The sequence below is a fragment of the Notolepis coatsorum genome, assembly GCF_963971535.1.
Source record: "Notolepis coatsorum genome assembly, chromosome: 17".
Taxonomy (NCBI): domain Eukaryota; kingdom Metazoa; phylum Chordata; class Actinopteri; order Aulopiformes; family Paralepididae; genus Notolepis; species Notolepis coatsorum.
In genome coordinates, this window is record NC_140181.1 from 94,549,782 (window position 1) to 94,562,508 (window position 12,727).

At 46.3% G+C, this 12,727-nt stretch overlaps 1 protein-coding gene across 1 annotated transcript; it reads left to right on the forward strand.

Moving 5' to 3' along the window:
• Window positions 1-655: 655 nt before the first annotated feature.
• On the forward strand, window positions 656-12,511 carry lmod1a (leiomodin 1a (smooth muscle)). Its single transcript, XM_084333119.1, has 3 exons — window positions 656-945; window positions 7,942-9,744; window positions 11,882-12,511. The coding sequence occupies exons 1-3, from the start codon at window positions 694-696 to the stop codon at window positions 11,906-11,908; spliced, it is 2,082 nt and encodes a 693-aa protein (XP_084189245.1). The 5' UTR covers window positions 656-693; the 3' UTR covers window positions 11,909-12,511.
• Window positions 12,512-12,727: the final 216 nt, after the last annotated feature.

The window sequence follows — 12,727 nt, forward strand, 5'->3', positions numbered from 1 at the left end:
CCTTTGGGAAAATTCAGGTAGCTCAGTGCAGTTGACAGACAATAAATAGCGATAAAAAGGACAACCAATACAACAAACAAACAATGAAAGTCAGCGCTGAAGTTAAAAAGTTCCAATGAATAAATAAATAGTGAGCACTATTGCACAGTGTTAAGTCAAAAAAAATTGCACATTGTACAATGGGGGAGGGCAGCCTGCAGCCCAGGTCATGAGAGAGGGGGGGGGGGGGTCATATGGTGTTGAACAATAATGATGGCTGTGGGGACAATTTGACAAAGGACCCCCTGGGCCCTGACTGTACCGCTCAGTTTAACTCCAGGTAAAGTTGAAGTGATTCTGGGGGGGAAAGCACTTTCCTGACCCTTTTACAGCCATAACGCCAAAATATATCTAGACGGACTGAAACAGGCCTACTATAGGTGTAAAAGGGTTGGAGTTGGAGTGGAGAGTCTACACTACAGTATCAAGAGAGGCGGTCCGGATGGTTGGACCAATACTCCTGCACTTCTCCAAAATAGGGTGTAAAGAAGTTACCGTAATGCTGGTGTGTAGGCAAGTCGCCTACTAGTGCCATTGGAGGGCGACACCGGGAACGTCGGACTTTCTATCACAGGTGTTTAGTGTAGGACAGAGACTGATAACATTATTAGAGCGGCATCCCAGACACGGGTCACCTCACCTGCTGTAATAACGATGTCGTCCAGCAGCCAGCCGCAGGAGAGCGACGAGGACATCGACCGCCTCTTGGCCTGTCTGACGGCCGACGAGGTGGAGGAGCTGGAGGGGGAACTGATCAGTGGCTACCCAGACCCCGCGGTGCCCGTTGGGCTGAGGCAGAGGAACCAGACCGACAAGAAGCCGTCCATAAAATACAACAGGGCGGCGATGCTCGACTTCTGTGAGCAAGAAACCAAAAAGCTAATTCAGAGGGAGATGTCCATTGAGGTTTGAAAACGTCCTTTAAGTCCTGATAGTTGTTTGCTGCGTCAAATGACATTTTATAGACTTCTATAGTCAGTTACTTACTGCTACAACTAGATCAGGAGACGTGTGTATGTTATCCCTCTGAGATGCTCTCACCCTCACTCCCTCCCTCTCTCTCTCTACACACCATAATAAGTTATTAACTCTAGAACAGTGTAATGTAGGATGCTTTCAAAGACATTTCATGAATCTCATGATCTAGGATGGGTCGACATACTTGAATCATTTTGCTAGATATAGGCCATAACCTCGCATCACTCGCATTTTTTTTATTTGGGTGGGAGTTGTTTGTGTGTTCACTGTTCACTAATATACTGTCTTGGACCTTGGGAATAACAAGTATGAATTCTGAACATGCATGCATGGCGTAGTTCTCCTTTAAATTAATGTCTTACTGTCTTCATCATGGATAGCAGCCATTCTGCAGTGAGTTGTCTATAATATTATACTGGGGAATGCAATTGGCCAACTGACGATCAAAGGTTCTGGAAAACTAATACAGAATTCATTCCAGCTCTACAATTCCGTAAACAAAGGTCTTAAATCTCAATAATTCCATACTGAATTCTACTTTTATGCTAGCTATCACATTGTAAGAACATTTTGATATGGGTGGATTATGGATATATAGAACAAAACTCTTGAATTTGGATCAAAAAGAGGCAAAAGCATGATTTTTTTTGTTATCTTGTAAATTGCATATATTCTTTCGTTTCGTAGTTAAAACAAAATTGCTCAGGGATCCCGATAAAAAATGTAAACAAACTTCCACACCCAGCTTCTCTGTTTGTACTGGCTCGGCTAGACGGCCCCAACAGGTGCTATAGTAAGAAACCCGATGCCCCTACAAACACCTGTCAATAACGACAAGTCTTGTTGCTTGAATATGATGAGTGACCCCGTGTGGAAAAGGCAGAATAATACCATTCAATTCAATTCAATTTAATAAAGTTGACTCATCCCAGTGGGGCAATTGAAACGGCAGGCATAAAAAAATAAAATAATAATGTATTATTATTTGGGCACCATCACTCTCAAAGCTACACAGTGCAAGATCCCATACAATAGCAGTCGTCTTCCTTTCTTAATTATTAAAAAATAATGGTCAACAACAAACTCTTGACATCTGATGAAACTTTGCTATAACTCTGCAACAACATGATATAACAAACATGTTCATTTTGCTTTTGTCATGTGATAATGATGATGATGATGAATAGTTTATTTTCGGTCTTTGTTTACAGATAAATCAAAAACACACTTGTGTGGACTTTCAAAAATAAATAAAAAAAATAACAAATATACATATTCAAAGTAAGCTCACACACAAAATCCAAACTCAATGACCGAAAAAAGGAATAGGCTGAAGCACATGCTTATTTTTGCCTATCCTTTTCTTAAAAACTAAATATACTTTAATATAAGAAAGTGTTTGATGTTTTACTCAAAACTGTACTCCTGAATTATTTGATCCTTTAGGGCCTTTTTAAATCTCCCCTGAGAAGTACACAACATCAACCAGTCACTAAGGCTATTCCACAATTTAACTCCCAAAATTGAAACACATCTAGCTTTTACATTAGTTCTTACCTTTTTACATGTTTTAAGAATACACAGCCCTCTTAAATGATACTTTCCTTCTCTTGGTTGAAAGAGACATTGAATACAAATAATTTCAGAGTTAATTTGCGAGTGTTGCAAGTTACATTCACAATTCACTTTCCAGATAAACTATTAACCCTATAGACACAATCTATAATCATGAAGAAGCGCGACATCATTCATACTTCTATACTACACTGTATACATTTCCTTTGTGTTGCTCTTCCAAACCTCTGGGAGAATGTGTGTGTGTGTGTGTGTGGGGGGGGGGGGGGGGGCGTTTCCACTCCCTTTTTAGATGGACCCCTTTAACCCTTTCACTACCAGGAGTGTGGTAGTGAAAGGGTTAACCTTCCGTAGTGTGGTAGTGAAGGGGTTAACCCTTTAGTGAAAGGGTTAACCTTCTGTATTGTCGCAGTGAAAGTGTTAACCCTTTGGTAGTGTGGTAGTGAAAGTGTTAATACCAGGGATAGACGTGACTCTGGGGACTAACAGGCCTGCTCATGCAAGCCAAGCATGCTGCTCCTAATTTAAAGACAAATGAAATTCCTGTACAGAAGACTCCAGCCAGCCCACACTGCCTTTTAAGGGCTGGTCTACCAGAGCTCTGTGACAGGGCTGTGTAAATCTCTCTCTAGGGTGCACCAAGCACCATAGATACAACACAAGATAATCCATTGACCATGTTAAGCATTCTACACATTATTTTTATGGGTATGTCTTATGCTGTCATAACTTCATCTCCCTTTCATTTCTTTATGCTTTATTTATACAGATAGATCCCGCTGAGATTGAAAAGCTCTTCCGCGTCGTTCTGTTCACATGCAGACGTCAACAAATTAGGAATTCATAACCAAAACATAGCTGAAGTGGAGTCGTAAAAACAATAACAAGTCAAATTTATTTGCTTGAAACAGGGTGCCGTCTTCAGTAGTGAATGAGTATAAATGTCACATCTCCCTGTCAAGAACATGGTTAAAGGTGCTGTGACAATCTAACTGTCACAGGGAGGCAGGATGGCCTAGAGGTAAAAGAGGCCGGCCAGTAACCGAAAGGTCGCCGGTTCAACCCCCGCCACTGACAGGAGGGTTTTTTCCAGCTGTGAGCTGGTGACTGAAGGGTGGCTGGTATTACATCTACGGTGCCCACCATCTCTGCTCAAGTGTCCTTGAGCAAGGCACTGAACCCCAAAACTGCTCCAGGGGCGCTGCACAGTGGGCAACCCTGCACTCTTACCTCTCTGATGAAATGCATATGTATCATGGGGAGGGACTGTGTGTAACTAGGAGGGATATGAGGACTGTGTGTAACTAGGAGGGATATGAGGACTGTGTGTAACTAGGAGGGATATGAGGACTGTGTGTATAACTAGGAGGGATATGAGGACTGTGTGTAACTAGGAGGGATATGAGGACTGTGTATAACTAGGAGGGATATGAGGACTGTGTGTAACTAGGAGAGATATGAGGACTGTGTGTATGTGTAACTAGGAGGGATATGAGGGTTTATCAGTTCACCCCCTCATGACCCCACACCCCGGATATGATGAAAACAACCAGCAGCGATGATACCCGTGTAGCCAGCATGCTGTATGAAAAGCGTATATCCACAAGGATAAGCTAAACCAACGCACGCCAGCCACAGACGATAACTCGTCTGCTAACGGGGTTTATAAACAAGGCTGTAGGCTCATGTGCGAACACGACACCCATGTTTCATGTTTCAAGAAAAAACACAGACGTTTAAAGAGAGGGTCAAGACATCGGTACAAGCTACATATACGAGCACTTCTGTAGGCTAACACTCCAACCAAGTTGTGGACTCGATGCCATGTTTCCATTATAACAGAATACACACAACCCCCTCAGACAACGGTAAAAATTTACCACTATAAGAAGAACACGGACTTCTTCATGATGAGGGAAGAAAAGTCTTTCGACCGAGTGCTAGCCACAGGCCTTGCCAAGCACACATATATATAGCGACCAGAACGGTTTGCAAGAAACTGTCCTACTCTCCTAAACAACACACAACCCCACAGCTAGACGAGGGTTTATACATTGTATCCCCAATATATAACAGTGAATAAAAACACAGTTTGTAACAAAAAACAGTCCCTCACCAGGAGGGACCTTTTATTTAGTTAACAAAATCATATGTTGGGGCGGGGAAGGGAACAGGGGTAAACAGGGGAAAGTCACTAGCGGCGCCTGCCGCGTGCAGCGCGGTGCTTGCCCCCACGGGGAGCCGGCCCGGAGGGACGGTTCTGGGGCGCCTGGTCACGTCGATCCCTACCGTCACCTCCGGGCGTGGGGCGGCTGGCTGCGGCGGACGAGGCACTCCCTCCACTCCTGGCCTTCTTCGACGAAGGCCCAGCAGTGGCGGCGGTGGTGGCGGAGGCAACGGTCGCGGTCCTCTGCCGGCGTTGTTTTCGTCGGCCATCACCGGTGGCATCGGGTCGGGGGAAATGGGGTTGGAGCACAGCGTGCTCCTCCTCCATCTCTCTGCAGGCAGCCGTCATCTGCTGCATGGCCGACCCGAAGAGCCCAGCATCGAAGAGGGGGGCCGTGAGCAGGGGAATCCTCTTCTGTTCCGGCACCCGCGCCTGCTTCAGTCAAAGGTGGCGCTGGGACAGAGTGGCCAGGGGGCGCCCCTTCCCGGCGGCTATCGCCTGCAGCTGGGTAAGGTGCAGGATGGCTCCAGCCGCCTGGGCGTGAAGGTATTGTTGATGGTCGTCCAATACCGACCCGCCCGCCATCATCCCCGACATGTAGCGCGCTAGCTGCGCGATGTTAGACGTCGCAGCTAGGCTCTGAGTCGCAGCGATGTACGCCTGGTCACTCCAGTTAGCCATCTGCCTAGCCGATTTCCCTTGGGGAGCGAGCAGAGGCGAAGGGCCTGCGTCGCAAATCCCCAGCCACCAGAGGAGCCGGGGGGAACCAGGGCCGGAACTAGGCCATCTCACGGGAGACGGCGGTTCAACGGCCCCTCGGAGAGGCAGACTCACCACCGGGCGCCGCTCGGGCATATCTGACTGCCACGACCGTGGAGTCAGAGCAGCCCCACGACGCACGGCGGACGCGGCAATGGAGAAACGCTGGTGAAGGGTGACGTTGTGAGCGTTCGAACCCCCCGAAGGTGCAGACATTATGACTTAGCTTTTCTCGAAAATTGGTGAGAGAGAGAAAAAATAAGATACAATGTCCACGTAGCTCCTTTCCAACAACTATTTCGGCACTAAACTCAAGTGGTGTATACAGACACTTGTCGGTGGTGAAAATAGGGAAGGAGCTGTTAGTATGGCCACACCCCTGCTTATGTAGAGGAGCGGATGGGGGTGTGGCCAGGCAGATGGGTGTGTACATGTACATGTGGAGAAATCTATTCAGTATCTAGACTGCTATGGGATGTGTTCCACATAGAGCGCAGAGCGTAAGCTAATACGAAATATAACTAGGGATATGAGGACTGTGTATGTGTAACTAGGAGGGATATGAGGAATGTGTATCTGTGTATTTATAACTAGGAGGTATATGAGGACTGTGTGTCTGTGTAACTAGGAGGGATATGAGGACTGTGTGTATGTGTAACTAGGAGGGATATGAGGACTGTGTGTATGTGTAACTAGGAGGGATATGAGGACTGTGTGTATGTGTAACTAGGAGGGATATGAGGACTGTGTGTATGTGTAACTAGGAGGGATATGAGGACTGTGTGTATGCATAACTAGGAGGCATATGAGGACTGTCTGTATGTATTGTGACCGACTCTGGGGTGTTATGAGCCGTCACCAGATTGGATTTAACAAAATACACATGGCACAAAGTAGAAGCAAGTTTAACAGCAGTTTTATTACTGTTTAGGGGAAAAGGAGAGGTTAGTGTGATCGTCAGCCAGTCCGTAATTCCAGAGAAGCGTCTTGGTTCGTTAGCGGGTTTGGTTCACAGAGAGCGGTTCTCATACGGGCGGGGGATGATCCGGGAGAAGAGACGTCAGACAAGCAGGGGTCAATCCATATGCGGGTTCTCATACGATCAGGGGTTATAGCACCATCTAAAAGCAGATAAAGACAGCATGGGGTCACACATATAACAATCTTCCTCCTTCTTCTCTTCTCTTCTCTCTTACTCACTTCCTCTCTCGATCTGTGTATGTGTGTATGTGTAACTAGGAGGGATAGGAGGACTGTGTATGTGTAACTAGGAGGGATAGGAGGACTGTGTGTATGTGTAACTAGGAGGGATAGGAGGACTGTGTGTATGTGTAACTAGGGATATGAGGACTGTGTGTAACTAGGAGGGATATGAGGACTGTGTATGTGTAACTAGGAGGGATACGAGGACTGTGTGTATGTGTAACTAGGAGGGATATGAGGACTGTGTGTAACTAGGAGGGATATGAGGACTGTGTATGTGTAACTAGGAGGGATACAAGGACTGTGTATGTGTAACTAGGAGGGATACGAGGACTGTGTATGTGTAACTAGGAGGGATATGAGGACTGTGTATGTGTAACTAGGAGGGATAGGAGGACTGTGTATGTGTAACTAGGAGGGATATGAGGACTGTATGTGTAACTAGGAGGGATATGAGGACGGTGTGTATGTGTAACTAGGAGGGATATGAGGACTGTGTGTATGTGTAACTAGGAGGGATATGAGGATGGTGTGTACATGTATAACTAGGAGGGATAGGAGGATTGTGTGTATGTGTAACTAGGAGGGATATGAGGACTGTGTATGTGTAACTAGGAGGGATAGGAGGACTGTGTATGTGTAACTAGGAGGGATAGGAGGACTGTGTGTATGTGTAACTAGGAGGGATAGGAGGACTGTATGTGTAACTAGGAGGGATATGAGGACTGTGTGTATGTGTAACTAGGAGGGATACGAGGACTGTGTATGTGTAACTAGGAGGGATAGGAGGACTGTGTGTATGTGTAACTAGGAGGGATATGAGGACTGTGTGTATGTGTAACTAGGAGGGATAGGAGGACTGTATGTGTAACTAGGAGGGATATGAGGACGGTGTGTATGTGTAACTAGGAGGGATATGAGGACTGTGTGTATGTGTAACTAGGAGGGATATGAGGACTGTGTGTATGTGTAACTAGCAGGGATATGAGGACTGTGTGTATGTGTAACTAGGAGGGATATGAGGACTGTGTGTGTGTGTAACTAGGAGGGATATGAGGACTGTGTGTGTGTGTAACTACAGTAGGAGGGACAAGTGAAAAGACCAATTGAAATAGCCTTGTTTACATTGACAATAAAGTAATATTATATTCTATTCATTTGAACTGTGTAATTATCTGTCGATTGACACGCTGCTCCTCTCTGTCTGCCTCATACTGAAGGAGGGCGAGCCAAACGCAGATGGCAGGAACCTGGATGTCATGAGCAAGACGACCTGTGACGACACCTTCGCGGCGATATCAGAAGATCACAGTGTTCCAAACACCGACATTCCTCCTGACTCGGACATCGACAAGAAGGAGAGATCTGAAGACAAGGGAGGAGAGCTGGAGAGAGAATGCATAAAGGAGGCCGGTGCAGTGGGCCGCGGTCGAGGCAGCGGTCGAGGAGGAAGCCAGAGTGACAGGGTGGTAGACGTGGAGGGTAAGGACGTCAAGGGAGAGGTAGAGGATGTTCGGAAGGACAAAGAGGGAGAGGTGACGGAGAAAAGAGAGGAGCGTGTGAAAAAGGAGAAGGGCGGCGGCAGAACACACAACTTCATCTCAAAACTCCAAAGGAAAGGTGACTCTAAAGCGGAGAGGGACGCAAAGGAAGACAACGGAAAGACGGCAGACTGCAAAACCAAAGCGCTCATTTCAAAGCTGCAGGGCCAAAGTGAGAAAGAGGACAAGAGGTCGTTGGACAACAAAGACAAAAGACAGAGGTCCAAGGATAGCAAGATAAGGGGGCTTTTCTCCAACAAGGACAAGCAAAGTGAACTAAGGGCATCTGCCATGGCAAAGGACAGGGAGAGTGACAAGGAATATCACAAAGTCAATGCAGATGATTCACACCAGAACATGAATAGACTTCAGCAGGGCAGGCCCAGAGAGAAGGCGACAGGGACAGTCACTAGTAAGACATCTGACACTGATATTAACGCAAAACCAATAATCAGCGACAGCAAAGAATCCCCAGAGGACGCAAGAGAAGAGAACGAAGACGAAGCAAGAGAAGAGAATGAAGACAAAGCTTCTAGTATGTTTGATGAACTCGTAGACCGAGTCCAAAGAAACGACCCCTCGTTGACTGAACTGAATGTCAACAACTCCGACGTCATTAAAACCCAGACACTCTTCCAGTTGGCGGAGGCACTGCGTGGCAACGTTCACGTCAGGACCTTAGCTCTGGCTAACACCCGGGCCGACGACCAGGTGGCATACGCCATCGCCGACACCTTGCACGGTAACACCTGCCTGACCAGCATTAACCTGGACTCCAACCACCTCACCAGCAAAGGGGTCCTGGCCCTGATCCACGCGATAGAGCACAGCACCACCATCACAGAGCTCTGCTTCCACAACCAGCGCCACATGTGTGGGGGGAAAGCGGAGATGGAGATGGCTAGCACGCTGAGGAACAACTCCACGCTGCTGAAGCTGGGATACCACTTTGAGTTGGCCGGGCCCAGGAGAACCATGACCAACCTCCTGAGCCAGAACATCGACCTGCAGCGCCAGCGGAGGTTGCTGGAGAAGAGACAGGCAGAGCAAGCACATTTGGCCCCGTCCCGCCCGAGCGCCTCCTCGTCCCGACAGACTCATCCATCCCGACAGGCGATGCAAAAAGGTCCTACTGACGTGCCGCAGGCTAACAAGAAGAAGAGCTTGTTCCCTTTTTTCAAGGAGAAAGGACACGGCAGCAAGACACCTCCGAAAGTCTCCTCCACAGAGCCCTCGCCAGAACCGTCCAAGAAGGGGTCTTCAAAGGTGAAGGGTGGGCAGTCTGACTCTGGAGAAGTCTCCACACCCCCGACGCCTCCTCCCCCTGCTCCTGTGTTGGAAGGCACGTCCTCACGGAATGCCCTTACTCCCGTTTCCAATAGGAAATCAGACGGGCAGACTTCGCCACACGCAGGAGGACGAAGCTCCAAGGATCAGCTATTGGACACTATTCGCAACAGAACCTTGAAAGTTTTCAAAAAGGTCAGAATGGGTGAATAATAGGATCCAATTTTATCTGAGACTAGTTTCATGTAATGTACAACTAGAAGTAATAATCTACAACTACAGGGCCTGCAAATGAGGCGATTCTTTTAACCTTTAATCCTCCAGACAGGCCCGAACAAAGAAATGTCTGGGCCACTGAGAAATGTCAGTGAATAGGCCCCTCTTTTCCTACCACATAATCACATACATTCAAACTGAGAGAGACTTAAGGCCTCTGCATGCTACAGAAACTTCAGAGCAACTGCAACACAACATCGACAAAGCAACAGTGTTTTAGACACTCTGCCTTTATGCTTCTGCAACATCGACGCGCAAAGTTAGTTTAACTAAAGTTAGTTTAGGTTCGTGTTAACGTTAGATAATGTACAAATTAAACGTATTTCCGGTGATTTTAGACGTCGCTCTTTTATTTTGAAAACCCCCGACCGGAAGTGTTATAGTGTCTGTTGCTAGCAGCTTAACTTTCTGTGCTTTTCGAGCTAACGTTACCGTAACATCATTAGTTTCCAATGGAGAGGACCTCGGCTCACATGCAGCTCAAACTACCTATTGGAATAAATTAATTGATTGATGTTTAACTTGTCCCTGTGTGTGTCCAGTCATTTCGACTAGCAAACGTTGTATTTAACGTTACCTCAGGACGGATACCATTGTATTTACTTGGTTAGCTATGTAGCTAATGTGGATAGCATTTTGAATAGACCCAATGCTAGCTGGCTGGCTACAGCTTTATTTACTAAATTATGGAGGCTTTTTAATCGTCAAGGTAAGAGAGGATTTGTCATGATCAACTGAAGGCGTATGCTATGGAACAATATGTGCTTGGGTTTTCAGAAAAAGGCGAGCTATGTGACGCTAATTATTTAGCGTCAACGCTGGCTACAACAATGGAGGATGTTATTCTCTGCGGGACTAATATTATTCTATGACAGCCCCGCCCCCATTCGCTAACCAACCAATCACTGCTACGCAATATCAACGCAACGGTTGTTTAGGTTAGATTTGGGGGACATGTACGCAACGTCCAAGCAACACAGTCTACAAGACCCTCTAAAACAACCGCGCTGAAATCGCGCCGATGTTGTGTTGCAGTTGCTCTGAAGTTTCTGTAGCATACAGAGGCCTTTACTCATCACTGTCAGTGGTGTACATAGACACACACACACACACACACACACACACACACACACACACACACATGCACAAGGATACCATTTTCAAAAGAGGGCATTTTCATTCAGTAATGGGCTACATTTTTACATTTTATCAAAGCAACAACAAATCATCCCTTATATTTTGGATGAACATAGGTCTATTGCCGGCTTCCATGGGCCCCCCAAGTGATTGAGCCCCAGAAGGCTTTCCCGTTTTTACCCACTTATGGGTGGCCCTGATCCAGGCAAGGTTGATGGAGCACACACCCTGCTACACACTCACACAAGCTGCTTCTTAATTCATTGTATGTACTACTACATACATAAAGCATGTTCATCATACTACATACTGTTGGAGCTTACTGTTCGGAACATGGAGTGCAGTATGTGTGACTACGTGAGAATTGCACACCATGAAGTGGCCGTAATACCAGTAGAAACAGTGATACCTGTTCACTCACAGCTGTTTCAACTTGCTAGCTGTGCAATCAGAAGGACATACTGCCAGTTTTCAAAATGCACACAAATTATGCTTCAGTGGCCAGTATGTTGTTTGTTTGGGAAATATTTGATGACCTGAGTATGGATACAAATCTCTGTTGCATATACAGTTTTTGCATACTGACAGTCAGATCACATACTGAAATTGCATACAACATAGTTCAGAGTTCAGAGTTTTTTTATTTGCCACATGGAATCAATACAATCAGAGTTTGTTCATTACACAATCATAAATATCATTCCATGGACAAAAGGAGCAGGCAAAGTATGTAGGATGGAGAATTCTGAAGCAGCAATAGTTAAACTAGTAGTTCAATGCCTTGCTCAAAGAGGAAAGAGTGACACGAGTTCCCTCCCCCCAAACCCCGATTGCCCCAAATGTGTTCTATCCATTCGTGTAAATCACTTGGATGTCAACTCATATTTGTATGTTTTTAACAAAGCTCTTTTTCTTGCAGGTTGACGGTCCAAAGCGGCTTCGCTGAAGTTTGAAACAAGATGCCGGGAAATGAATGACCTCTGACAAATGCCTTGTCTCCACTAACCAGGGTTTAGCCGTGCTGTGGCCTGTCTGGCACACAGTGAGCGTCTCCATTGTCTTTAGAACCTGACCAAACCTGGTCACACCTGGCTGGATCCCGGCTGAGACGGACACCTTTCACAACCTGGCCGAAGCTGGTTTGGACTGTTGCATCATCATGGTTTAGCTTGTGTACCACAGTTGTTGGTGTGCATTTTGAAAGGTTGCCTAGCAACCGGAGAGTTTACAAGAAACGCAACCCAACCATACCGTACCGAAGCTGGCCATGGCTACTAGCCCCAGCCAGGCTGAACATACTGTAGCTAATGGATTGATTGATTGAATTGATTGATTGAAAACTTTATTAACAGATTGCAGAATGGGTACAATACAGTACAGCTCAATACACACAATTGTTAAGGGGATGCAGACCAGAGAAAGACTTTCGTCTTGTTTACATCAGGGTCCCCCATTTTCAATTCATCAGGACATATATGACATACATGACATACAGATAGACAGTACTGCTACATCTATACATTTATGACATACCAGATTTGCAAATACAGTACTGTTTGTGATACAAAAAGAGTCCAGAAAAGGGAGTATATACATTTGACGTCAAAACTGTACATTGGAGGAGGTTGGGTGGGGTTGGTTGGGGGGGGGGGGGGTTGGGTAGGAGGGGTTGCGGGGGGAAACACTGTACAACTGTACAAACAAGACTGTACATTGGAATATTGACAACCATACTAGGCAATTTACTGTACATTAGAGGGGGGTG